The sequence below is a fragment of the Dysidea avara genome, chromosome 10 (assembly GCF_963678975.1).
Source record: "Dysidea avara chromosome 10, odDysAvar1.4, whole genome shotgun sequence".
Taxonomy (NCBI): Eukaryota; Metazoa; Porifera; class Demospongiae; order Dictyoceratida; family Dysideidae; genus Dysidea; species Dysidea avara.
The window spans coordinates 26,352,426-26,375,810 of record NC_089281.1 but is presented as its reverse complement, the minus strand read 5'-3'; the positions used below and the strand labels follow the sequence as shown (position 1 = coordinate 26,375,810).

Here is a 23,385-nt window from a genome sequence, read left to right as displayed (position 1 = left end):
GGATCCAGATATACGGAGTAATATACGGTCATGTCAGATGAGGGTCCGAGAGAGCGGCCGAGTAAAGTGGCCAAACAAAGAATCAGTAGTTTAGCTGAGCAGAAATTACAAGAGTGCGGCAGACTAGCGCGAGATCTATGCCAGAACTCTGGTTCGCGTGAGATACTCATGAAAGCGGCCAAGAAAATGGCTACCAACGAGCAATCAATGGAGAATACTTTACAGGTAGTTTTAGTGCGTTGATTTAAGAACAATAACGCACATGGTGGCATTAGACTCTCAGACACATGGAGACAGCGGTAGATAAAATGAGCGCGCAATCACAAACTGTTACTAGAGAGTAAGCATTAAATAGAGGTAATAGTGCCATTATATTATTCTTGCAGCATTGAACAGTTGCCGATAATATTGGACCAGCTGCAGACCATACTAGATAGTCAGTACTAAAGTTTGATCACGTGGACGGGGTGGGTGTGGCTCAGAAGACCAGAAAATTATTCAAAAAAACTTTGTGTAAATTTATCAACAACACTATTGTTAAAATTCAGCGTATATGACCTATTCAGTAGAAGATGAAGCTGTGGTTGTGCTATGATCCATTGATTCAGTAGTGACCTCTTGATCACCTGGGGGTTGATCTTGATTTTGATCAAGGGATCTTGTATCCTGCCCATCCATTGCATCTTGATTCTCTTTTTTATCATCTTTACTAGCATCTCTATCTGCCACCTTTTCTTGATTGTCCTTTGCATCTTGACTCGCATCCTGGGTACCTTGATTGTCATCTTTAGTTATAGCAATATCTTTCTGATCTTCATTCTTATCCTCCACATCTGTTCCTTGATTCATTCCTTCCACTTGATTGTCATCCTTTGCATCTTTGCTCTCACCCTGGGCACCTTGATTTTCATCTTTAGTTATAGCAATGTCCTTCTGATCTTGATTCTTATCCCCTACATCTCTTCCTTGATTCATTGCTTCTGCTTGATTGTCACCCTTTGTATTTTTATTTACTGTTTCAGTTTGATCTAAAGTGTCCTCCTTTTGATTCTCTTGATCCCTTTCTTTTTCAGTTTGACTTTCCCCCTGGTCAACCTTAGATTGCTGCTGATCAGTCAGTCCTATTGTGACCAAGAATTGGTGCACCTTTCTGTCAAGCCATTTTCTGTGTGGGAACTGCAGCAAATCCTCTGGCAATTTTTTAAATCCAAACTTGCACCCCATCATGGCACCAGCCACAGCTCCGTTACTAAGGAATATCACATGATTTAGTAATGGTATCCAAGGACCACTCACGTGTCAGCGTCCCCAGCTTCCATCACTAATTCCATGATAGTCTTCCTGAAGTCTTTACTGTTCTGTAGGGCAAAGAAACCAGCTCCCATAGTCTTGAATGTGTACCTGTAGTGTGTGTCACTTGAAATAGTGACATAGTAATGTTAGCAACTCACCCCATTGTTTTCCTATCATCTAATTTTAGCTTGTCCCATGACTTAGTTTTTGCGTGATCAACCAACTCCTTCTTGTGATCATTGCTAGTCAAATACTCTTGGGCTTTCTACATAACAACATTTACTATGGCCTAGTGTCATATCCATACTACTCTACCTGTAAACAACGATGTACTAGTTGATCTAATGACTTTTTATTCAGAGGATCATATTCTCCTTGTAGCATCAGTGCTATCTACAGTAACATCAGTATAACACAAGTATTAAAATGTGTGTGCAGTATCTTACTGCTGTAGTGATGGCTATACAGCTGGCAGTACATCGAGGGTCTGCGTGAGTAGTAAGGCTAATCTCCTTTGTGTTCTCCCATACCTTCGTAAGATCTACACAACAATCACACCTCCACAACTAGCTCACAATGTTACCGTTAAAGTTGACAATTCCTAACACCGATGTTCTCATTGCTGCACCGTTAGCAGCAAGGAAGCGATTAGAAGACTCCCATATGTCATTGGCAGCCTTGTGGGGATCATCCAAGAACATTTGGTGATTTATTGTGTGGTGTGTTGTCATGCCAATGCCCATACCACCTAGTAACAATGACATTCCCCACACACTCGGAAGCAATGACTTACCTCGGTCACCAAGTTCAGCATATCCCTCTTTAGTCCAGTTCCACATTCTCTTTGCAAAGTCTTCCTTCAACACTTTACCATTGTTTTCAACTACACCTAACAGTATTAACAGCATCTGGTCCGTATCATCAGTCCAATCTCCTTGTAGCCACCTGCACCATATGTATTGATACTTGGAGAATTGGGGAGGTACGTACCTTTCACGATGCATGTCTGGTACAATTACCTTGTAGCTGGATGGGCCATTTTTACCATAGTATTTCTTCGCTTCAGCCTTGGTCATAAATTCTGTAGCCAGTCCTGCAACAGTAATTCCACTAATGTAAGCCACAGTATGTCACAGCAGAAGTAATGGTCATAGACACCTTAGAAGCATCTCTCAATGAAAGCACAGTATAGAGGCAGTTTTTATTAGCGTTGTATTCTGATCTTATGTTCCAGTTATTCAGATGAATACGGGTTGGCAGGTCAAAAATTATATAATACATTTTGTTTGCACACACAATAATATTGCTCATCTCACATACATGTGCAAACACTCAAGATTTCCTGTAATCATGATTTATCTTTATCTTCAGGTCTTGCAACATCAGATCAATGACTATGCAAAACACTAAGATTTCCTGTCTTGGTTGGGTCTAAAACAACTTTCTCAAAGAGGATATACTCTGCATAGAATTGTGTCTTGCATAAAACCTCCAGTGCCAAATTAGGCACTATGCAAATACTAAGAAGTGTGAAATACCAAGAAAGTGATTTTTTATTTTTAACATGGCAGTGCACTAAAAATAGACCATTTAACTGATCTGCTACTAACCAATAGCATCACCGATCGCTTGTCCATACAAAATTCCTTTCACTTTATCTATGACGTCATCTTTGGACAACTTGCTCCAGTTGGGCGCGTAGGTGTGCAGTGAAGATTCCGCCTCTAAAAACGTATAGTAACAAAATGAAGTAGATAAACTAACTAACCTGCCATCTATCAAACTTTGAGCATAGATAATGGGGTGTCTGTTATCTATGCTTTGAGCTAGACACTTTTCGAGACACTTTTATAACGCGCAGTGTCCCTAATAATAAGGTCACAATTTACGGGAATCACAAACGGAAGTTTGTTTTGGTTATGTTTAGGATTCCAAATAGAGTGCACTCTTATCGAGGCTTTTGTAATCAATGCTAATGGAAGCTAGTGTACCTGAGCAAGCCATCATTGAGAACACGATTAGTAGCACGCGAGGGTTGAATGAAGAGACATACGTAGTTATGGGTGAAGCAGAATATGAGTCGTTACCTACTAACAAATTGTCCATACACATGTTGGCAGGAGCTGCAGCAGGAATGGCGGAGCATTGTATAGTTTACCCGGTGGATTGTGTAAAGGTAATAATATTGAAGGTGTTAGTAAGACGTGGAATACCCTTGTTAACTGGTGATCGCCATTGTTTTGTCCGTGATCTAACTATCATGGCTTCGTCACTTCCATCACGATCCTACTACCCTTATAAGAGCCTCAATACTACACGTTATGCACGTGTGTGTTGTGCCTCATTAGTGCAGGTCAATGTATAGTGCCAACATGGGGATATGAGGACCTGCTAATAGGTGTTAATTTTTCTGTTAAGTATTGGTTGATATCGGTATCAGCATTTGTTGATAGTCCCTTTTGTATTGCACTTTACATTTAAACTCTGGATATCAGGACACCTAGCAAGGTATTTATCGATGGTCCCATTTACACATTTAAAGATAAACTTAATTATTAGTTTCTCATCCTCCTGTACTCAAAATAGCAGTGCGGGAGGGCAGATTTTTATTTTACTAACTAGATAGCTGAATTAGCTAGCTAAAGTGACTCAGAATGTAGTTTTCTTAGACTGCTCTAGCAAGGTACCAACTTTAGAAGGTGCTGGATAGCTGCACTCAGCCACCAGTGGTGTAAAAAATCCTTGATGAGGTAGGAAAAATGGCCATGCAGGCAGGGATGAGAAACTAATAATTAAGTTTATTTGGCCTAAATCATTTAACACTTCACTTGTAGGACATGGTCCCAACAAAAATGGTAGCTATACCGTTCACTTTTATCTGGTGTTTTGTATTCTAGACAAGAATGATGGACATTCGTCCAAAGTATGTTAACCAGAGTGGAGGAGTATTCAGGACATTATTACATATTGCAAAAACAGAAAATCCTCGTACGTTATTCAGAGGAATTGGGGTAGTGGCTGGTGGTGCAGGTCCTGCTCATGCCTTGTATTTCTCTTGTTATGAAACCTCCAAGAATTTCTTATCAGGGAATAGCAAAAGAAGCAGTGTGTGGGTGCAAGGTAATGCGTGCACAAGTAACTTTCTGTTTATGTCATTAATTTCCTGTTTGATTGTGTGAAGATCCTTTATTGAGATAATATTATCTCACAGGTTGCAGTGCGGTGCTGGCCACTCTATTTCACGATGGCTTTATGAACCCTGTAGAAGGTGAGTATGGTAATGTTGTATAATGTTGTGGTCATGTGAGTATTGTTATAGTGATTAAACAACGACTGCAGATGGAAGGCAGTCCATATACTGGAGCTTTTCAGTGCACCCGGAAAGTACTAGCTAATGAAGGCATAGCTGCATTTTATCGGAGCTACACCACTCAACTTACAATGAACATTCCATTTCAAGTTTTGCATTTCATCTCGTATGAGTTTTTGCAAGAACTTCTTAACCCAAGTCATCAGTATGACCCCAAGTCTCATGTTGTCTCAGGAGCTTTGGCTGGAGCCATAGCAGCATCAGCAACAACACCATTTGATGTCGCAAAGACACTTCTAAACACGTGGCAGCAGGAGAAATCTCTGTCACGAGATAGGCAGGTACTAGGAGTAGTTAAATCACTACAGACCATTTATCACAATGGAGGATTTAAAGGCTTCTTCAGAGGTATCAGTGCACGAGTTGTTTATCAAATGCCGTCTACTGCAATCTGTTGGTCTGTGTATGAGTTCTTCAAGTACATGCTAGGTTACCATGACAATGCGCACAACAGTTAGATAGCTAGAACATGTCATTCTAATTTATTTCAATGAAATTAAAATTTTATATTCTTTATTATCATGTAGTAAGCGATATTATTGCAAGACACAAACAGAGCTGCGAGTTTTGGTGGTCAGTTTTGTAGGCATTGATTGGTGTGGTGTATGTCTGACGACGTCGGCCGTGATTACCGCCTGAAAATGTTAAGGACAAAAGCACACAACGATACAATGTTTTTTTAGTAATGAATAGTGATAAAGGATACATCAGTTTCTTCAAGGTAGGCTGGTGTAAGCTTGATGTGTAGTACATCAGCTGCAACTTGCTTGAAGCAATTATTCACCTGCAGAAGGACAGCATGTAAACCAACCATATAAACTAACAAGATAATTACTAACTTTATCACTAGTTTTTGCTGAGATGCTGTGACTATAAAAAACAATGCTAGTTAAAAGAATCCATTATTTGGTAACAATACCTGCTCATATGGTTATCTTTAGCAAACTTCTCGTGTCGGTCTTTCCTGACAGTTCTCATGTGCTCAAGGTCACCTGTTCAAGAATAGTGAACTAGTCCCACACACTACAACTCAACTCTTGTTTCCAACCAATGCCATGTGGGGTAGCTTGGTAGCTCCACGAAATGTTCTCTTTACCACAGCCAGCCAATCATCAAGGTTTTCAAAACTTGTATAGTTGGTGATATCATATATAAACAACACCGCCTGTCAACAATAATGTCCCAAGTTGTGTTAGAAGTTCTGCCACACAAGTCCTCATTACCTCTGCTCCTGATACATAATTGTCTATCATTTTCCCGCCAATTGTTTGGCCCCCTATATCCCACACCTGCAGGGTCACGTGTACATCCCCTACATAGTAACATTGGAGGTGAGAATAGCACAGATGACGTCATTACAGCCACACCTGGTAATAATATTCTTTTCAAAAAGAAGTCCAGTCCCACGGTTTGTTGGTACGTCTTGCCGAAGTGATTTTGGGAGAATCTTGTTATAAGTGATGTCTTTCCAGTTGTACCGTCGCCTAATACTACCACTTTAATCTGATAATCTTTCTTGTCGCCCTCATCGTCTGAATCCGCCATGCATGCAGCAACTTATCTCGCGGAAAACATTCGATGAAGTATTTTAGTACAACACAAATATTTTATAACTTATTGGCGTAACTTTACAGGGGCGCGTCGTACTCGCTTGCTACTGCGCGTTCCAGTAGGAGTGTGAGCGTCTGGCGGCTCATTAGCCTCATCAATTGGAGGGGGCGTGTCCAGTTTGAATTTCTTCTGAGCAACAGTAGGAGTACGCTCGCCCTCAGAGTCACTAGAAGGAAGATGTCCCAACTTTCTCTTCCTTAGTCTACTACTGTGTCTAGACTCTGTCTCTGTTACATTATTATCTTCTTCAAAATCCTTGTTCTCAGCCGCATTTTTGTCACTAGGTCCGTCATCATCACTGGGTGTCAGCTTGTCACTAGGTGTGACAGTGTCAGTAGGAGTATTGTCTTTAACCTCATTGTCATCAGCTGTGGTATTATCACTAGGTTCAACACTATCTGCAGTTTCAGTTTTGTACAGTGACCTGCGTCTTACCCACGGTACAGCAGGGTGTATAGTGTATGACCACCGACAGTGTTTAGCATCACTGATGTTGTCAGCTTGTACATTCCCCAGGAGGGTAGTCTTGTCAGACCACACTACCTCGGCCTGTTCAATAATACCAGGGTATATCTTAGCATGAAGATGAGCTGTGAATGATCGGCCATTGTCTGTGCTCGGAGGAGAAGGATTAACAACCTTATCATCTATGGCTTGTTCACCATCAGATTCCTCACTACTGCTAATAACAAACCTGTGGTGTTTCAGTGGTTTAACTTCTCTCTTAGGTTTTGTAATACTAACAGTATCCTGGTCAACACTCTTTGTTGTTGTACTATGTTTCAGTGTACCCTCTTTCTCCTTTGTCACGTTGTGAGGAGCTTCTGTACGAGATGGCTTCACCAGTTTGGGAGGGACCTTTTTACTAACAGTAGAAGACGATATGGCAAATGATTGTAACAAATCCTCTGCAGTTTCTGTTGTCTTGGCCTTTTCTCTTTCCAAATTGTTATATGAAGAATGTTCATTCTTGTAATGTGATTCTTCTAAAGATTCTTGCAGTGAAGTCGTTACATTACTAATTTGCTCCATAAACTCTTGATGCTTCCGGCTTAATATCTTCTCAGCAATGAAGCCCAGTTGACTGATTGCCTCTGGTCTACAAACACACACTCACTTACATCACATCAACAAGTCTACCTACCTGTCCAGGACTTCTAACACATAACTTCTCAGCTGTACTCTGACATCACTCTTGAGGGCCTTGTCATCCCAGTGTCCCCTCTGTAGAAACCTCCTTGATATCACCTCAACTTCTTCTTTCTGTGATCTGAACAATGGCTGTGGGGGAGATATAAACACAATACTAAATAGAAACTTTATTGATACAAGCCATACAATACATGTACAATATGGTTAGCATTGTTTGAATGATACAGTAATTTGCTAGGCCTTTCAGCAAATCACTTTGTATGGGCAAAACAATGGAAGCTGTGTAAGAACATCTACCATATTTGTGGAGTTTAGTCTTCTAGTCCTTTTCTTTGTACAGCATGTAATTTTCCCTGGAAATGTCTGCCTCCACCAACCATAAAGGCTTTGCGTATACATCAATATTATTTTCTGTCATTGTTAGCGAGTTTAAAAGTTAGCCTTGTGGAGGTCCTAAGTAGTACATGGATCCTCCTTTGAAGTTGATAAGTTGTAAGTACACATTAGTTTGTCAAATTTTGCTACAGAATATGGTGAGTGTAATTGTACTTGTAGTCATAGTATTTGTTCTAAGTACTAGTAGCATTGTAGCATCTATATATAGATACCTTTGTAAAGGGAGTGTCAATATGAAAAAACAATGCATAAAGTTTAATATCAGGTGATGACGAGCTTACATGGCACAGAAATTGGAACCTCAAAAGGAACATGCCACAAGTGAGTCTTTTATCATTAGAGGTTGCACAGTTATCTTGTTAGCTTTTTCAAGCAGGTCAACCAAAAATTTGCTTCTTGTCAATATTTCTTCTGTGAATGTTTTCTTATTAAATGCTAGACATTTGGCATCATATACTGTACAGGTTTTTTTTCTTCAGTGTAGTAAATACTTATTTTAATTATCTATATACTTAATCAATTGTATCTGTGCATGTACGCTATACTCAATTCTGAGTCCTGTACATTATAAGTATTATGACTTTCACAGCCAAATTTTCAAGCTATCCCCACAATTAAGTACTACAATATAAATATTAAGTAGGCAAGCAGCAGTAGTTATTAACTGCCTCCTGCAGTAGTACAGCATACATACATTTTCTACATCTATAACTCATATCAAAAGATCACAAACTAACAAATAGAATTCTTAATAATCCTGTAATAATCTTGATGTACTGTTTGGTAAAAACATACTGCCATTTCAACTAAAGCTATTAATGGTGACTAGCGCATACCTCATTTTCAATGGAGTTCACACAAGATTTCCTAAAGTTATCAAATATCCCATCAGATCTTAGTTTGGTGATGACGTCACGAACACCGGGTAATTTTCTGTGATCCATCTCACGTGAACACAACTTATCTACGATAGAGAATTATCACAAAAAACATCGAACGAAAAACATCTGATTGATTTACATCTACAAAGACACTCACAATCAAAGTTAAAACGTACCGAAAAACTAGAAGGTAAACGGAAAGTACGTATTGGTATGCGGAGAACTAATCATGTGATCGTAGTCCTAAATGATGCCCACCGTAACGATTGCAACAGAAACAAACAGCAGCGGACATCAGTGAAGGGAGTTTGAATGGTGCGTTGTAGCTGAACAGAGCTGTACTTTGTGTAACCACGTCCGTACTGATTGCAGAATTTGTTACGGTGCTAATGTCGGACGAACCACCAAACGGCCCAGGGCTGCGTGCTAAGCCTCTTGTGCCATTCGTAGATGTCTTGCCACAGCTGGTAGAACAAGAGGCGCTAAGATGGCGGGTTGTTAGTGCTAATCCCAGCCTGGCTGCCAGCGGTTCGCAACCAGCATCTGATGATACCGGAGGAGGGGAAGAGTCAGATTGCTTCATTATCAAGTAACGTACTTACTAGCACCTTCACTAACAACGTGACCTAACTACATATCTGTATGGGTGTATCCTTAGCCCAGTGTAAAGTAGTTACTTGACTAGGCCCACCAACCCCCTGTTATGGTGAAGATTAAAAAAACAAACAGTTTGTACAGGACATCCTGAAATATGTACATCTGGAAACTTGCATGTATTGGTGTGTATGTTTAAACACCTGAAATTAGTATACCCCATCATTTATCAGGACATTATGGAAATCAAGACACTTGTGCATTGGTTAACACAAGTTTCATCCTGGTAACCAGACACCTTAACTTCCATGTAACTCTGCAAACCACCATACCCAGGACACCCTGTAGCTATGTACATGTTTTAATGAATCATGACCTGAGGCAGAACCACTGATTGGAAGTGCATGCTCCTTTTGTGGTTCATAAGCTACTGTTGCAGTAGATTATTTCAGGCTCTGCATTTGTGACTTGCATTCAAGACATATTCTTGTTTGTCTTTGGTTTTTGTGTTGCTTGTTACACAACTGATCAAGCTACAAACCATAATGTTATTTGTTGAGTCTGAGGGTCATATGATCATCTTTAAACATGAGGTACTAGGTGGTTATAAAATAGTAGAGAATTAAAATTTCATGGCAGCTCATTCTGAAATTACGCTTTGCACTCAGCCTTTAGCTGTCCACTTAAATGCTAGGTTTTTCTAGTTTTAATGTCAAGGTACTGGTTCCCTGTATTTGCAGTAGCCTTCTCATAGCTCCCTAGTAACTACCTGATTGCCCTAGTATGGCCATTTATGTATATATCACATTTTACCTCTCATTACAGGCATAGTCAACTTACTGGTTCCATACATGATTACTTCTGCCAGTTGGAGTGAGTGTGTGTTCTAATGTTATGATGATAGTGATACTAATGTTACTACAGGAAGAATCATGCTTGTATACACCTAGCTGGTCGTAAGGTTCCCGATGATGAGTTTAAGGTATCCTATGGCTAACTGTGGCTTGTTTATCCCATCCTTCTTAGACAATCAGTGTAAAAAAGCATATGTCGCCAGAGCCAATGACAAACACTGATACACCAGCAACCAGTAGAAAACTAGTTATTCTTAAAGATGAGGTTGTTGTGATATTAGTGTACACATTTGTGTTTATGTTGTGTTATTTATTACAGGACCAACTGATATATCGTTGTAGTTTAATGTGTGCTCAGTTTGCAGTACTGAGTGCTCCCTCCCCTCCAGAAGGAGATTCCCCTACCCCTAGTGTACCAATTAAGTTGTTTAGTGATGCTGCCATGACAACAGGGCCCATCTCACCAACCAGTTTAGCTCGTTCTGTACCGACCAACTTGACTGACCAGTTACCAATGTTTGGTAACCGTGGAAATGAGGAGCCTGTTGCCATGCCCAGTGATCTTGTTTCAAGTAGTGACACTTTTTATTCTATTGAACCTGAATTGGTTCCCTTTAGCAACAATGACCATGACGGCTTCTCCATGGTAACAAGAGAAATGTTATGTGACCTAGTGAAGCAGTCATTCTCCCAGACTGAAGAACAACAATTACAACATGAACATATCATACGTGTTGAAAATAATCGTCGCAGCAAGGGAGAGGTGTTGGCTAAGGAGTTAGTAACACAATTATTAGTACTGGAGAACAACTCACATGGCTTCTATCAACCAATGGCTTTCTATGTGAGTAACAGCTAGATTATGTTAGGTTTGATTTTTTTTTTTTTGCACATGCTATGTATTCAAAATGACATTGAACAGACATTTTTTTTGCTAAAAACACAAGTTGTACATACACACGCTATACGGTATCACTTCATGTGATGTGTGTTAACAGTCAAGGAATTGTTACGACCAGTGGTTACAATCGGAGAAGAAGAGAATTAAGACAATGTTGGATAAGTTCTGGCACTATTCCTTGCCTAGGCCGAGCTCTAGTCGTCAATGTCAACCGATAGATTACCATCGGATATATCTACTGCTACTACAGCGATTAGTCAAGTGAGGAGGGTGTGACTGCAATCCAGGGATATGCTACTATTATAGTTCACTTTGTTACTAGATATGAATCATCCATTGGTGTTCCAATGACCAAGGATCAAAATGGTATTCTTGTATCAACCCTGTCTCACACTTCCCGTCGGCTATTGAAGGAGTTTAGTCTCCGATATGGTGTGGTATGTTGTTGTCATGGTTACTGACATGGGTTATGTACTTGCTGTTACTAGGGCGACCTGTATTGTCAAATAAGTTACTTGGAGTTGATATCAAAGTGAGTATCCTCCTGCTGTATGATGGGTATACATGAGTAATGTTACATGTAATTAATATGGTTGGAATTGTAGTAGTGACTACTGTTTATTCTGGGGTAATGTTTTGACTATCTGAAATTTTCTGCAATTGCATGTTCTTTTGGAAGTTGTTTTTGTGTTGTACATGTATTATAAATTTGGAAGGTCAGCATGTTAGTGATGCTGTGTATTAACAGGAACTTCTCACCAGAGCTGTTGTACATCATCCACTGCACACAACAGCTGGTCACTATTAGAGAGTCGCTACCTAAGTCTCGTAGTAGACTAACAGCCACACGGAAAGAGGTGTGTCAGTGTGTGTGTGTGTGTGTGTGTGTGTGTGTGTGTGTGTGTGTGTGTGTGTGTGTGTGTGTGTGTGTGTGTGTGTGTGTGTGTGTGTGTGTGTGTGTGTGTGTGTGTGTAAATCAAAAGGTGGTATATCGGTTATCAAAGGCTGTCACGGTATGATAATTGGTTATGATAATTTATCACGATAAACAGTATTACAGGTATATCGCAGAGCACTAATTCCTGTTGTTTCCTTGAGCAAGAAACTTTACTCACATTGCTCCAGTCTACCCAGCTGTAACATCATTGGGTACCTGGTGTAAACTGGGGAAGCAAATGGTCAATGGTTTATGTCTCGTATAGCATTTGAAGGTCCAGGGGGGACTTCAGGTGCCCACACCTTAACCTGTGAGCCTCCTGCAGGTTACTAGTCCTGCCCCAGGAGGGCATGCCTGCGCTGACTCATAGCACCTGAGTAGCGCACAGATACCCCAGTGCTGGCCACTGGGCAGCATGACAGCAGCATGACCACATTGCGGCAGCTGAAGGCTTTAGTGCATTACAGTGGAACCTGTTAATGTGGACACTTGACGACATCTACATAATGCAGACATTTAGTTGGCCCCAACTGAGTACATAAACTGACCTGGATACTTGAACTTATTTTGGCTGGTCCCAAAATGTCCACATAATTTGCACATGTGATAATCACGGTTCTCTCACAGATGGAGATGTTAAGAGGGGCAGTGCTCATGCTACACGCACAGTGTGACCAATGTCTCACAAAGGTGGAGAGAATATTCCCAGCCACTGACAGCAAAGAAGGAATAGGTACAGTGAGCTGCTGAACCCATCGGATTTTATTTTATTTGCTTTTTTTGTATTCATTATCAGTTTGCTGGTTTCTAGCATAGTATTGTATGCAGCTTTGTTGATACCCTATAGCATCTAATATTGTGATTCCTTGTTAGTTGATGACTTTACTCACAGCCTCCCTGATCACTCTCCTGGCTGAAGTACTCTGCACACAACAGGTGATGTTTAGTAAGAAGCTGAAACCATTGAGAGAATGGCTAAAGAAATATCTTAAGGTGAGCTCCTGGCTAACTACTCAGCTTGTTGCTAGTAGCAACAGATAGGGATAGCTTACCGTTATGAACGTAAGAAGAACATTGCTGAAAATGAAGTTGTGGAGAACCTAAGAGTGCCTTATCGGCTTAGTCCAGTGTTGGTAAGTGACGCAAAAGTATCCTGACTTTAGTTAAGTCAGTGTACTACTACAGCTGAATGTAATGATAGCAGCAGTGAAGGACGAGGTGAAAGATTATCGAGAAAATTTCCAGGAGGCATTTGAAAAGTTAGTTTGTTAGTACTGTTACCATGGTTACTGAACATACAGGTACCTTGATGTGGTTGCCTTGGCAAAGGAGGAGTTTTATAACTTGTTGTGTGCAGATGTGACGAAACTGTGTACCCGTATCACCGCAAAGCCTGTGGGTATTCCCTTCCCTCAGAGGAACTGTTTTCATGTTGTTACCCTGTAGGAGACCAAGAAGGAGCCAAGTTATCAGATGTTAGGTCTGATGTATCGTATGAATGAGCTAGACTGTAACTGGAACAGTGTGGTGACTGTTGAGTGAGTATCCATCTGTTTGTGTGTCTGTTAATTGATGTATGTGCATGTGTTTCATCTCATGTGTTCATACATGTGTGCATGTGTGTGAGGCAGCATAGCAAGTGGCTAGAGCACTGGCCTGGCAACCGAAAGGTCCAGGTTCAATGCCCAGTTGCTATTGTTGTTTCCTTGAGCAAGAACTTTACTCACATTGCTCCAGTCTACCCAGCTGTTTAAATTGAAACCTGGTGACCTGGTGTCAACTCAGGAAGCAGCCCACCAAGTTGTAGATGTTAATGGGTACCTGGTGTTTACCATTGAAGCAAATGCCCACGCCTGAGTGGGGGGGGGGGGGGGGGGCATCCTGGCACAGCCCCCTGCGGGCCACCAGCCCCGCCCCAGAAGATTTACTCCTAGTACCTGAGTAGCACACAGGTGACCCAGCGCTGGCCCACTGGACAGGCATGACCGTGTTAGCATGGTGCGTGGATGGGGGTGCTGACCAGGCAACATCAGGTAACCTTTTCACTTGAACAAAAAATATCAGGATAGAGATAATGCTGGCTATTTTGCAAAAATTCTATGCAATCCAAACCCACATGTTGGAGTACATGTATGCTATTCTAAGACTAATCCCCTTATTATTATTATTAGTGCAGTGCATGTCCTGGTGGTCAAGTTGTGATGGTACAATGCTATCGAGTTAGTGTAATATATTGGATACCTTGGGGCCAAATCAAGTACGGCTTAAATTACCAAAAGATCCTAATTTAGTAAGGTCCAGTTTTTTATGACTGTGTACATACAGTAGTCTCCTTTGTACATGTAAACAGTAGCCTGAGGTCATTGACACATCACATAATCCATGTACAGGATGCAGACCTGGAGGAACCCATTTACTGATTTAGCGACAATTGTCATGGATGTTTTGAACAAGCAGCTGTTGTCATGGATACTGATAACCATAGAGGTAGATCAGGTATGTCAACCCTATGGCCAAAAACACTCTAGTAGAACATACTCCATGTGAAATATGTTACCTCGGTAGTGTCAAGGCCACAGCCTTCATACAAAAGCCAAGGGTTAAAAAAAGTTGTGGGAATCAAAGATGGCAGCCAAAAAATACTGCATTGATGTTTCTGTCTCATTTATATCTTTGACATTGACAGCTTGAGCATGTAACTATTATTGACATCATTGTGTCCGTTTCTTTTCATTTGAATTATTGATGGTATCGGGTATAGATGAATGTGGCATGTTACATGATGTATTGTTCCAGTGGGACCTACTCCCGATCAAGTTAGATCTACTACAACAAGATAGTGATAAGGTCAAGCAGTCACCATCATCAACTGGTCCTCGATCAGAAGTCTCCTCTGTGATACTACCTACCTTTACTCCTGTCTCGCTGGCTGCGTCTGAGACATCAGCCTTTACCGGAGTGATGGCTGCTCCCCTGCATGCTGCCGATGATGGTGTGACCACACCCACTACATCTCCCTCCACTTATTACTCTGAAGATGATTGGACAGATTCTCCTCGTCACGGTAACAATCACTTACAAAGCAGTGGTTACCCCAGGACCACTAATGAGACTGTATCATTTGCAAGAGGTCACCTACATCCTAAACCATCAGCACTGACTACAGTTGAGATACATGATGAGATAGACAATGGAGAACACTCCTCAAGTATAATGACCCCAGTAGAGGATGGAGTAATGCCTAGAAGAATAGTAGACCCTTATGAACAAGAGGAAAGTACTATGGTGGACTCTTGGAGTGAAGCTGAGCTAATAGTACCTGACTCCCCAGCAGTACATGTATTATTGGAGTCTGATCCTACTGTCAGCATGTTAACAAGTACCATGGGACCTACTACTAGCTCTTCCTACAAGGAGACAATTGCTAACCACAGTGTGACACCACCTCCTTTAGTGAGACCAATAGCTGTTAAACCACCCAAGGGGAAAGCTGGGAGTGGCAGAAAGAAACGACGAACTCACCAATCACAAGTTGACATGTCCGATAGTTCTGCTAGTGATGTCATTCCTCCAGCTTCTGTTGCTACTGCACCAGCTTTAAAGCCATGGAATATCATCAGGAAAGGACAAAATATTAGTAACCATCTCACTACCATGCCAACCATCCTTCATTCTCATGACCACCTTGTCTCTATGGCACCATCAACGTTACATTCAGAGAACGTATTATCCCGTCATGAAGAGTCTGGTAGTGGCATGGCAACCAGTGAAACTAGTGTGTTTTGTATAGAAGAGCAGAGACTGCTTCCTGTGTCCAATTCTCCAGTTGATATTGTAGTGATGTTGTCAAGGATGGCATCATTTTGTGCATCACTAACAGTAGTGTTGGCACCAAAACTGCCTGTGAACACCGGAATATCTGCTAGTGAGTGTGTGCGTGTGTGTATCTGTGTGTATCTGTTTATCTGTATACATACACATACGTATACATTACCACCTATCATTATGTGCTATTTATTTTGTGATGCAGATCGTAGCAAGGTGGGACACGAGTTATCCTCAGAGGTCACTTCCTCGCGCCGCTTGTCCTCTCAGCTACGCAAGAGAGCTACTGCCGTCATGAAAATGTTTCAACACAAACTTCATCGTTGTATGGCACAGACCATCCGTCTCTATGCTGACAATCTCATCTCCATAGATGTGTGTGGGTGGTCAGTTACTGGAGCAAAGAGGATACTTGGGGAGATGGTAAGAGTCCTTGTGTGTGAGTTGTAGTGTAGTGTCTCTGTGTTTTGTGTGTGTAGCTGTAAGCAGGCATTAGTAAAAAAGCTCTGTTATACTCTAATAGGACGTACACCTGCACAAACTGCTCTATTACAACAGTCATTTTTAATTTTGTAGGGTCAGATAACTGAAGGTCTACTGTAGCTCCCATTTTTATTCAGCTAAAGAACCAATCATATTTCCTATAATGTGCCAAATATAAATGCACACATACTTGGTTAAATGCCGTACCTGGTGCCATGAATGATGTTGAGAATAAGGGTTTCAACATCATTTTTGGGCATCGAGTGATGGTCTACTTTGAATAGTCGCCACATTTAGAACTACAAGTAAATATGGTAATTGAAGTAATTTCCTGGTTATTCTGTTGATCCAGCTATTTGTGAATTGTTTACACACACAGCACCCTGAGAGTCCACACACTATACCATATTCATTGTAGTCTGTGTGTTATGTGGTTACTATGACAATGTTGATTACAGACATACACCAACTTACGTTTGAGGTGTGAAGATGGTGAGATATGGGGCTGTAGACACGAAATAGAGAGGAGAGCAGGTTAGTTACATATTCCTAGTATGGTGTGGTCTATATATAGTACATCAGGGCTACATTCCAATGGGTTACCATGTGAACGAGCACAACCATCCAACCACTATGAACCAATCACTAAATCAGTAAGCTCACATGATCTCACATGACCTGTTATAATGGTTATATCACAGATGTGCACACGTATCAACAACATGGAGGCATTAATTAGAGTTCTACCCAAGTTGGAGGGTAGTTTAGAGAAGGCATCACGGGTCACACAAACAGATCAACACATCACTGCTCATGGATATGTCTCCAGTGAACCTAATGAGGTCACTGAGAAGCTAAAAAAAGGTAGCGTTGTTGATGGCAATGTGGTTGGTAGCAGCACAGAATGGACAAGTGGCTCAAGTATAATACATCATCTTGATAAGGGTCCACCTGAGGAAGGATTCTTCTCTGAGTCATCTCGCCAGCTGCTCAAACATCTCAAGCATTTACAGCATGCCCAGATACAGTTGGTATGCCATCGTGTAAGTTTCAAGTGATGGGTATATATGATGTTTGTTGACCTTTTGCACCTTTGTGTTTCAGATGAATCGTCTAATTGAGCCAGGACTATCACTGTTGCTAGAGCTACAGTTGCCTAGTTACACTCTTGAGAAGAGGATGGCTCCACTCAGTGTATGGCTAATTCGTCATCGTGATGCCCTTAATGACCACCTGTATCCTGAGTGTTTCCAGGAGTTGATGCAGTGTCTTTGGGAACTGATTCTACAGGTAAAGTGTCATGTGACCTCAATATCATAGTAGAAATAAACACGGTATTATAGGATTTAGCTATTTGTATAAGAATACATTATACAATGGTACCTTCATCTGTGCGCTGCAAATGTGTGATTACATACAAATGAATCCCTCTAGACAACTATGAAGTTGTAAACTTCAAGAAAAATGCAAACAAGTCAGGTTTTACTCAGTCAGTCACAAGTAGTATCTTGATACTGGTATATGTGTGTTTATGGGTTAATAAAATACATACCTGTTAGTAGCGTGATACTCTAATATTATAGTCACTTTTAGTATTCAAATGATCAAGGGCTCGGTTAGCCAAAAGTCCTACTGTACATATTCATGAAAAATTGTATGATTAAATTTTGATTAAAATAGTTCTTCTCTTCTAATTAGTATGCACATTACAAATGCACTATTGATGAATAGTGCATTTAGTCATCTGTGTAGCCCTTGACTAAAAGTCAAAGTACACTGATATCACTTCATCATAATTATTGTCCCCTCCTTATAGGATCTCGAGCATATTGCTCTGAACTTGAGAAAAGAAAAGAAACATCCAACCGGAAAAGCTATGTTGATCCTTCGAGTGTTGTCTGTAAGTATGATAGCTATTGTTCGTGCCTACTATGATACTGTGCACCACTGATGAAATGTTTTCAAATATTTTCATTGATGTTTTTCATTGGATTTTTGTGGTGACAGTCTGTCAGTGTATTCCTTCCAGTGAAAATCAATGTTTTAAGAGCTCCAATAATGTCATTACCATGTGTGTGTGTGTTGTGCAGCACTTCATTACAATTATGCACTGGAATGGTAAAGGACTTCCCCTGGAGCACCTTGTATCCACTGATGTGAGTAGTCCCTTTTCATGGTCATGTGATGTCTGATAATCACCCTTATAGGACTTCCTGGTTACTGTCCTTAGTTACTACACTAGGCCAACGGACAAGCTGTTACAAGATTTTGATAAGTTGAATGGGCAGGTAAGCCATTATATTACTAGCAGTATACTAGTAATATGTTTGTGTAGTTGCAGTCACTTCAGGTAGACTTCAGCCATGCCCCTATTGCCATTGACATTGAGCTAGTACGAGACCTTCGTTGCAAGTTACACTGTGTTAAGAAGTGTTTTACGGGTAAACATTTTGTGGACAGTTTGTTAGCCATGAACAATACAATAGAAGACTCAGCAGTCTCTTCTCCTTCCAGTGAAGTGTTACAAGGACACAGACTGAATTATGGTAGTGAATATGCCACTGAGTTAGGCCAGTACTTACTGGACTGTGGACTATTGACAGTGGCAGCTGCTTCTTCACGTGATCTTGTACACACCACCCCCAACCCTTCTGAGTTCGACAGTTCTGTTGAGAGACACAACAAGCCAATGAGAAGACTGTTTGAGTTACAATCATTGTATAAATTCTCTGAAGCCGAGGACACTGATTTTAACTTGCGCAAGCATCAAGTGTTCTTATCAGTAGCTGAGAAAACGAACAAGAAGTTGCAGAGGTCTCAGCAGCAGCAGCAGATGCCAGTAGAAGAGAGGGCTCGTTTTGGGACGCTGTTGTTGGTATGTGACATTTTATCACAACGAAGTCGGCATGAGAGGAGATTAAAGGATTTTGTTAAGAGTAACAGATTCCTGGAGGTGTCTAGAGAACTTGCTAGAAATGAAATAAATTGTCTGTATATTGTACACTTGTAAAATATTTTTTAACCTTTTATTTGTTTTTACTTTTCAAGTTGTGCATTCCTCTACCCGGAATGTATGCATCTCCACTCTCCTAATTCCAACTAAATTTGAAATTCTGCTATTAGAGCATTCATCTATGTTATGACAATGCAACAAATTACCATGTACAGAGTTCAGCTACAAGAAAGTCACCCTGTATAGATTTCGACTACAGAGAATTGGTGCAAAGAATTTAACTAGGTTACAAGTCACCCTGTAGAGAGTTCGGGCTAAAAAGGGGCTAGTTGTGGCTGACTTTTGGCTAGTTGCAAACAGTGATTGGGATAGTTGTAAAGACAAAATAGCCAGCTGCATGAAGTTAAGCTATAGGTCTCCTACTTGCAAACTCTGGCATGACAACAAGCCAACTGAAATTTTCACTAGTGGCATTACCCATAGCTACCATGCATATATTTTAACTACTGTGTGTTGACCAAATGTGAGCGTAGCTAACACTTGTGTGTATCTGTTGAAGGAATGGTTAGTGTTGGAGCACTATCAAAGTGTTACAATACCTTCTAATTATTATGTACACTCTCAGCACAATCATGCATGATATGAAATGGCAAAAGCTCTACCATAATCATTTCTGTGTTTAAATTGAACATTTGATTACATCTATATTATTTAGCACATGCTTTGTAGTGCAGGTGGTGTGAATTGTATACCACAAATGACTGTTATATGTAATATATAGACTAATTGTATATAGAGCCATATTTATTCACAATGCTACTATACATGTAGTAAGTGTCACGTGTAATAAATGGTGACTAACCACCACACAGTTTTAGAGTCCTATTTAGCACACAGTGTATTTTAGGCTGTGAGAATTTAATCATCATCCTTATAAATTTGTGTCATTCATTATCATTGTTTTATCAAGTGTGTTGTGCGGTCCAAGAAGCCAGCGCACCACACTGGGTATATTGTATTGACAGGTAGAAAGTAAAAATAATTTTCACACTTTTGTAGTTCCATGATCCCTTAACTGATTGGAACCAAATTTTGCTGTAGAGATGTCCAGCAGGTAGGGGAATCCACATACAAATTTTTTTTAAAAATCACCATAGCCATCTCAGAGATACAAGCAGCCAAAGTTTTAGGTTTTTTTTCTTTTTTGCATGCTTTGCAAAATCTGCCATCAAATATATATATATATATTCCAATCAAGCTGAAATTTAGTACACTAATAGGGGCTATTAAAGCAAATCTTCATACTAATTTTGGTAGAAATCTGATTAAAATTCACAGAGTTGTGACCAATTATTCATGTAAAATATATCAAACTTCTGTCATACCTACAGGGTAAACCACTTTGAGAAATTTTAGTCTATTAGATTAACTAACCATCGTAGGGTGGCTTGAAAGAAATCAAGATTTTAACCATGAAGAAAGCAACAGTGTAACAATTATGCAATTGAATTTTGTTAATAAAAACGTTTAGTTGCTGCACCAACTAGGCAAACCACCAGGAGTGAGCATAAAATTAGTGTATAGGTGGATTAGTCATCACCTCTCAGTGGTTAGAAGAATTCACAATAAAAAAACACGAAAACAATCTACATAGATACTCTAATAGTGCAGTCATCCTATTAAAACATTCAGTTAGTAGCAAGTCATCCTTTAGAGGAGAGTTCAGCTACAATCAAGTAACCATGTATAGAGAGTCAAGCTACAAACAAGTGATGTAGAGAGTCAAGCTACAAACAAGTGACCATGTAGAGAGTACAGCTACACAACGATGTAGAGAGTTCAGTCATAATAAGTCATCAGCTACAAAATTCGCTGTGTAGAGTTCAGCTATAGCTACAAGTCACCATGTAGAGAGATCAGCTAATCAAGTTACCATGTAGTGAGTTCTGCTACAAGAGGGTTGAAAAACAATATACATATAAAAATACACACATAGTCAAATGCACATCTTTATCTGATTTTCTACTTGTAATAAGGAAAAAGACAATTAAGGAAGCTTCAAGCTTTGGTGCATACAATTGCAAAGTAAAAGAAGTGACATTTAAACCAAAACTGCAAAGCTGTGAAAAAGGAGTGCAGCCTCCAAAAAAGCCAGGGTGAAAAAAATGTGAAAAATAAAATAAAATTATGTGTGCATTAATGCCTATCATGAACTATGATAGTGGGTTCAATAGGGTTCGCCCATGCTAGTAAAAACTCTTCATTTGATTATCGATGGTATAACATTTCTTTTGAGCAACTCTCCAAAACTAATTACATTTTATGCTCATACAAGAAAGCTACGTATTTGATGTACATCATTGTATCAGATTTTAATGCTTCATTTTAAAAACAGGAAACTATTTACTGCTGGTAACTTTTGTCTCAAAAAGGTTCAGTCACAAAGAGATCTTGATATTGTACAGATTAAGTGCTACACCAGCAAGACACTGATCCCGATAGGTTGTTTTACAATTTATAAGTTGTAAATTAGCTTTTATTGATATATTATTGATTTCAATAATGTACAGACCTCATAGTGAGTATTGTTGTAATGCGTGTGTGCCGGCTTGTATGGAATTAATTTAATCATAAGTTTGGTTTCTCTTTAAAATCTTCTAGTACTTATGTCTGAGTCTGGCAACAAATTCCAAATCTTGATAATCACCGAAAGAAAATGTTGACTCTTGCTTGCAATTGTTGAAAGCGAAACTTGTATGTGGGTAGGATGGTATAAAACAGTATTCACATTGAATAAAATGATGTATCTCCTCTTTTGTAAGGTATGCCATCTCAAGGTCCTCAGCATTTCTGTCATACTATCACCTCTGCCAAATTTTTAAATCTGGCATGGTGATTAATTTATCAATGTTGTGTTGATAATACAGTATATAGACTAAACAGTGGCTGCACACTCAAGAATTGGTCATGTGCATGCAGTGTAGCACACACTTTTAACCTGTTGGGTACTTCTTCAAATTACACTGAAGAAAACTTCATATACGGAATTTCTTGCTAGTAATACTATTAATATGCTCATTCTGGAGTTATTATGGGGAATGCATCTTGTTTGTAATTTTTTGGGGGCCTCTACTTTTCCTTGTTTACGTAAATGACTTACCAGATTACATAAGTAATAGCAGTAGCTATTGTGGATAACTGCATTATCTACAAACAAATATCCACTATAGATGATGCTGACTTATTACAACAGGACATCAACTCAATTGCTGAATGCTGCATACATTTCTCCCCCTCCCAAACACAATATACCTTCCCAATAACTACTCATTTTATGATACTCTATTGCCATGTATAAACAACTGTAATATCTTGGGGTCACACTTCAGTCAAACCTTAAATGGGACAGACATGTTAATGAGAAAATAGCAAATGCAAATAGCATGCTAGGACTGCTATGAAGGAACATCAAAGTTTCATCAGCTAACACAAAAGAACTAGCATACAAAGCACAAGTTAGACCCAAACTTGAGCACGCCTGTACAGTCTGGTTGCCTTGGCAACAATATCTTATAGACAATATTGAGAAAGTCCAATGAAGTGCTGCTCAATATGTTTGTAATATTTATGATCCCACTCACAGTGTCACATCCTTACTGCAAAATCTCTCCTGGGAGCCACTAGAAGTCTGTCAAATGAAAGCTCGGTTACATATGTTTTATAAAATGTTTAACAAATTTGCAGAAATTCCATACCATCGATATACTTTACCATCAACAATAACATCAACAAGTTACCATCACCACTGCAAACTGATTCAGCTGTTCTGTAGAAAAAAACCCTTTCAAATATTCTTTCATCCCAAACACAATCCCCACACGGAACAGTTTACCTAGCGCCGTGATTGACTGCAACTCATTAGATAATTTTAAGTATGACTTAGATAATTACTTTGATAGCACAATAATTGTATGATCTTGTTGTATTGTACATCTGTGTATAACCTTCGCTGAGCAAAGTTTCACAGTAGTGGTAAATAATAATGCATAAGCGTTCACATTCATGAAGTTAAAAGGCATCTCTGCCATACCTGTTGTAAGAGCTTAACATCAGATTGGGGACAGATACAATAGAG

General features: G+C 39.9%; 5 protein-coding genes across 5 annotated transcripts; 2 read left to right on the top strand and 3 right to left on the bottom strand.

Moving 5' to 3' along the window:
• Window positions 1–478: 478 nt before the first annotated feature.
• Window positions 479–3,215, bottom strand: LOC136267989 (ADP-ribosyl-[dinitrogen reductase] glycohydrolase-like). Its single transcript, XM_066063210.1, has 10 exons — window positions 3,062–3,215; window positions 2,904–3,017; window positions 2,284–2,386; window positions 2,087–2,238; window positions 1,877–2,041; window positions 1,740–1,834; window positions 1,609–1,686; window positions 1,452–1,558; window positions 1,297–1,401; window positions 479–1,249 (listed from the first exon to the last, which is right to left on the bottom strand). The coding sequence occupies exons 1-10, from the start codon at window positions 3,066–3,068 to the stop codon at window positions 559–561; spliced, it is 1,617 nt and encodes a 538-aa protein (XP_065919282.1). The 5' UTR covers window positions 3,069–3,215; the 3' UTR covers window positions 479–558.
• Window positions 3,190–5,179, top strand: LOC136267994 (mitoferrin-like). The gene is made up of 4 exons (XM_066063216.1): window positions 3,190–3,469; window positions 4,191–4,413; window positions 4,505–4,561; window positions 4,613–5,179. The coding sequence occupies exons 1-4, from the start codon at window positions 3,263–3,265 to the stop codon at window positions 5,119–5,121; spliced, it is 996 nt and encodes a 331-aa protein (XP_065919288.1). The 5' UTR covers window positions 3,190–3,262; the 3' UTR covers window positions 5,122–5,179.
• LOC136267999 (ras-related protein Rab-28-like) lies at window positions 5,155–6,347 on the bottom strand. Its single transcript, XM_066063222.1, has 7 exons — window positions 6,031–6,347; window positions 5,887–5,975; window positions 5,699–5,828; window positions 5,583–5,655; window positions 5,503–5,533; window positions 5,370–5,447; window positions 5,155–5,298 (listed from the first exon to the last, which is right to left on the bottom strand). Exons 1-7 carry the CDS (start codon window positions 6,206–6,208, stop codon window positions 5,200–5,202), a joined length of 678 nt encoding a protein of 225 aa, XP_065919294.1. The 5' UTR covers window positions 6,209–6,347; the 3' UTR covers window positions 5,155–5,199.
• On the bottom strand, window positions 6,221–8,979 carry LOC136267991 (uncharacterized). Its single transcript, XM_066063212.1, has 4 exons — window positions 8,880–8,979; window positions 8,659–8,786; window positions 7,419–7,555; window positions 6,221–7,373 (listed from the first exon to the last, which is right to left on the bottom strand). The coding sequence occupies exons 2-4, from the start codon at window positions 8,764–8,766 to the stop codon at window positions 6,278–6,280; spliced, it is 1,341 nt and encodes a 446-aa protein (XP_065919284.1). The 5' UTR covers window positions 8,767–8,786; window positions 8,880–8,979; the 3' UTR covers window positions 6,221–6,277.
• LOC136267985 (uncharacterized) lies at window positions 8,924–19,344 on the top strand. Its single transcript, XM_066063205.1, has 27 exons — window positions 8,924–9,018; window positions 9,076–9,292; window positions 10,123–10,170; window positions 10,222–10,279; window positions 10,324–10,416; window positions 10,471–10,995; window positions 11,150–11,313; window positions 11,375–11,489; window positions 11,541–11,584; window positions 11,801–11,909; window positions 12,617–12,722; window positions 12,882–12,982; window positions 13,027–13,122; window positions 13,175–13,248; window positions 13,291–13,384; window positions 13,436–13,527; window positions 14,380–14,485; window positions 14,786–15,914; window positions 16,020–16,237; window positions 16,756–16,831; window positions 16,880–16,950; window positions 16,999–17,340; window positions 17,402–17,587; window positions 18,114–18,197; window positions 18,388–18,453; window positions 18,505–18,585; window positions 18,633–19,344. The coding sequence occupies exons 2-27, from the start codon at window positions 9,093–9,095 to the stop codon at window positions 19,305–19,307; spliced, it is 4,953 nt and encodes a 1,650-aa protein (XP_065919277.1). The 5' UTR covers window positions 8,924–9,018; window positions 9,076–9,092; the 3' UTR covers window positions 19,308–19,344.
• Window positions 19,345–23,385: the final 4,041 nt, after the last annotated feature.

What these genes read in the sequence shown, in the direction of transcription:
- LOC136267989 (XM_066063210.1), bottom strand. An exon ending in AGGAATTGTCAACTTTAACG is followed by an intron (nt 1,835 to 1,876) that starts GTAACATTGTGA and finishes ATTGTTGTGTAG; the next exon opens with ATCTTACGAAGGTATGGGAG. An exon ending in TAGTACATCGTTGTTTACAG is followed by an intron (nt 1,559 to 1,608) that starts GTAGAGTAGTAT and finishes GTTGTTATGTAG; the next exon opens with AAAGCCCAAGAGTATTTGAC.
- LOC136267994 (XM_066063216.1), top strand. Translation starts at nt 3,263, where the DNA reads ATGCTAATGGAAGCTAGTGTACCTGAGCAAGCCATCATTGAGAACACG. An exon ending in AAGCAGTGTGTGGGTGCAAG is followed by an intron (nt 4,414 to 4,504) that starts GTAATGCGTGCA and finishes ATTATCTCACAG; the next exon opens with GTTGCAGTGCGGTGCTGGCC. An exon ending in CTTTATGAACCCTGTAGAAG is followed by an intron (nt 4,562 to 4,612) that starts GTGAGTATGGTA and finishes GTATTGTTATAG; the next exon opens with TGATTAAACAACGACTGCAG.
- LOC136267999 (XM_066063222.1), bottom strand. Translation starts at nt 6,208, where the DNA reads ATGGCGGATTCAGACGATGAGGGCGACAAGAAAGATTATCAGATTAAA. An exon ending in GGCATTGGTTGGAAACAAGA is followed by an intron (nt 5,656 to 5,698) that starts GTTGAGTTGTAG and finishes ATTCTTGAACAG; the next exon opens with GTGACCTTGAGCACATGAGA. An exon ending in AAAGATAACCATATGAGCAG is followed by an intron (nt 5,534 to 5,582) that starts GTATTGTTACCA and finishes TGTTTTTTATAG; the next exon opens with TCACAGCATCTCAGCAAAAA.
- LOC136267991 (XM_066063212.1), bottom strand. Translation starts at nt 8,766, where the DNA reads ATGGATCACAGAAAATTACCCGGTGTTCGTGACGTCATCACCAAACTA. An exon ending in TGAACTCCATTGAAAATGAG is followed by an intron (nt 7,556 to 8,658) that starts GTATGCGCTAGT and finishes TCTCCCCCACAG; the next exon opens with CCATTGTTCAGATCACAGAA. An exon ending in GTGTTAGAAGTCCTGGACAG is followed by an intron (nt 7,374 to 7,418) that starts GTAGGTAGACTT and finishes GTGTGTTTGTAG; the next exon opens with ACCAGAGGCAATCAGTCAAC.
- LOC136267985 (XM_066063205.1), top strand. Translation starts at nt 9,093, where the DNA reads ATGTCGGACGAACCACCAAACGGCCCAGGGCTGCGTGCTAAGCCTCTT. An exon ending in TTCCAGGAGGCATTTGAAAA is followed by an intron (nt 13,249 to 13,290) that starts GTTAGTTTGTTA and finishes CTGAACATACAG; the next exon opens with GTACCTTGATGTGGTTGCCT. An exon ending in ATGAACCAATCACTAAATCA is followed by an intron (nt 16,951 to 16,998) that starts GTAAGCTCACAT and finishes GTTATATCACAG; the next exon opens with ATGTGCACACGTATCAACAA.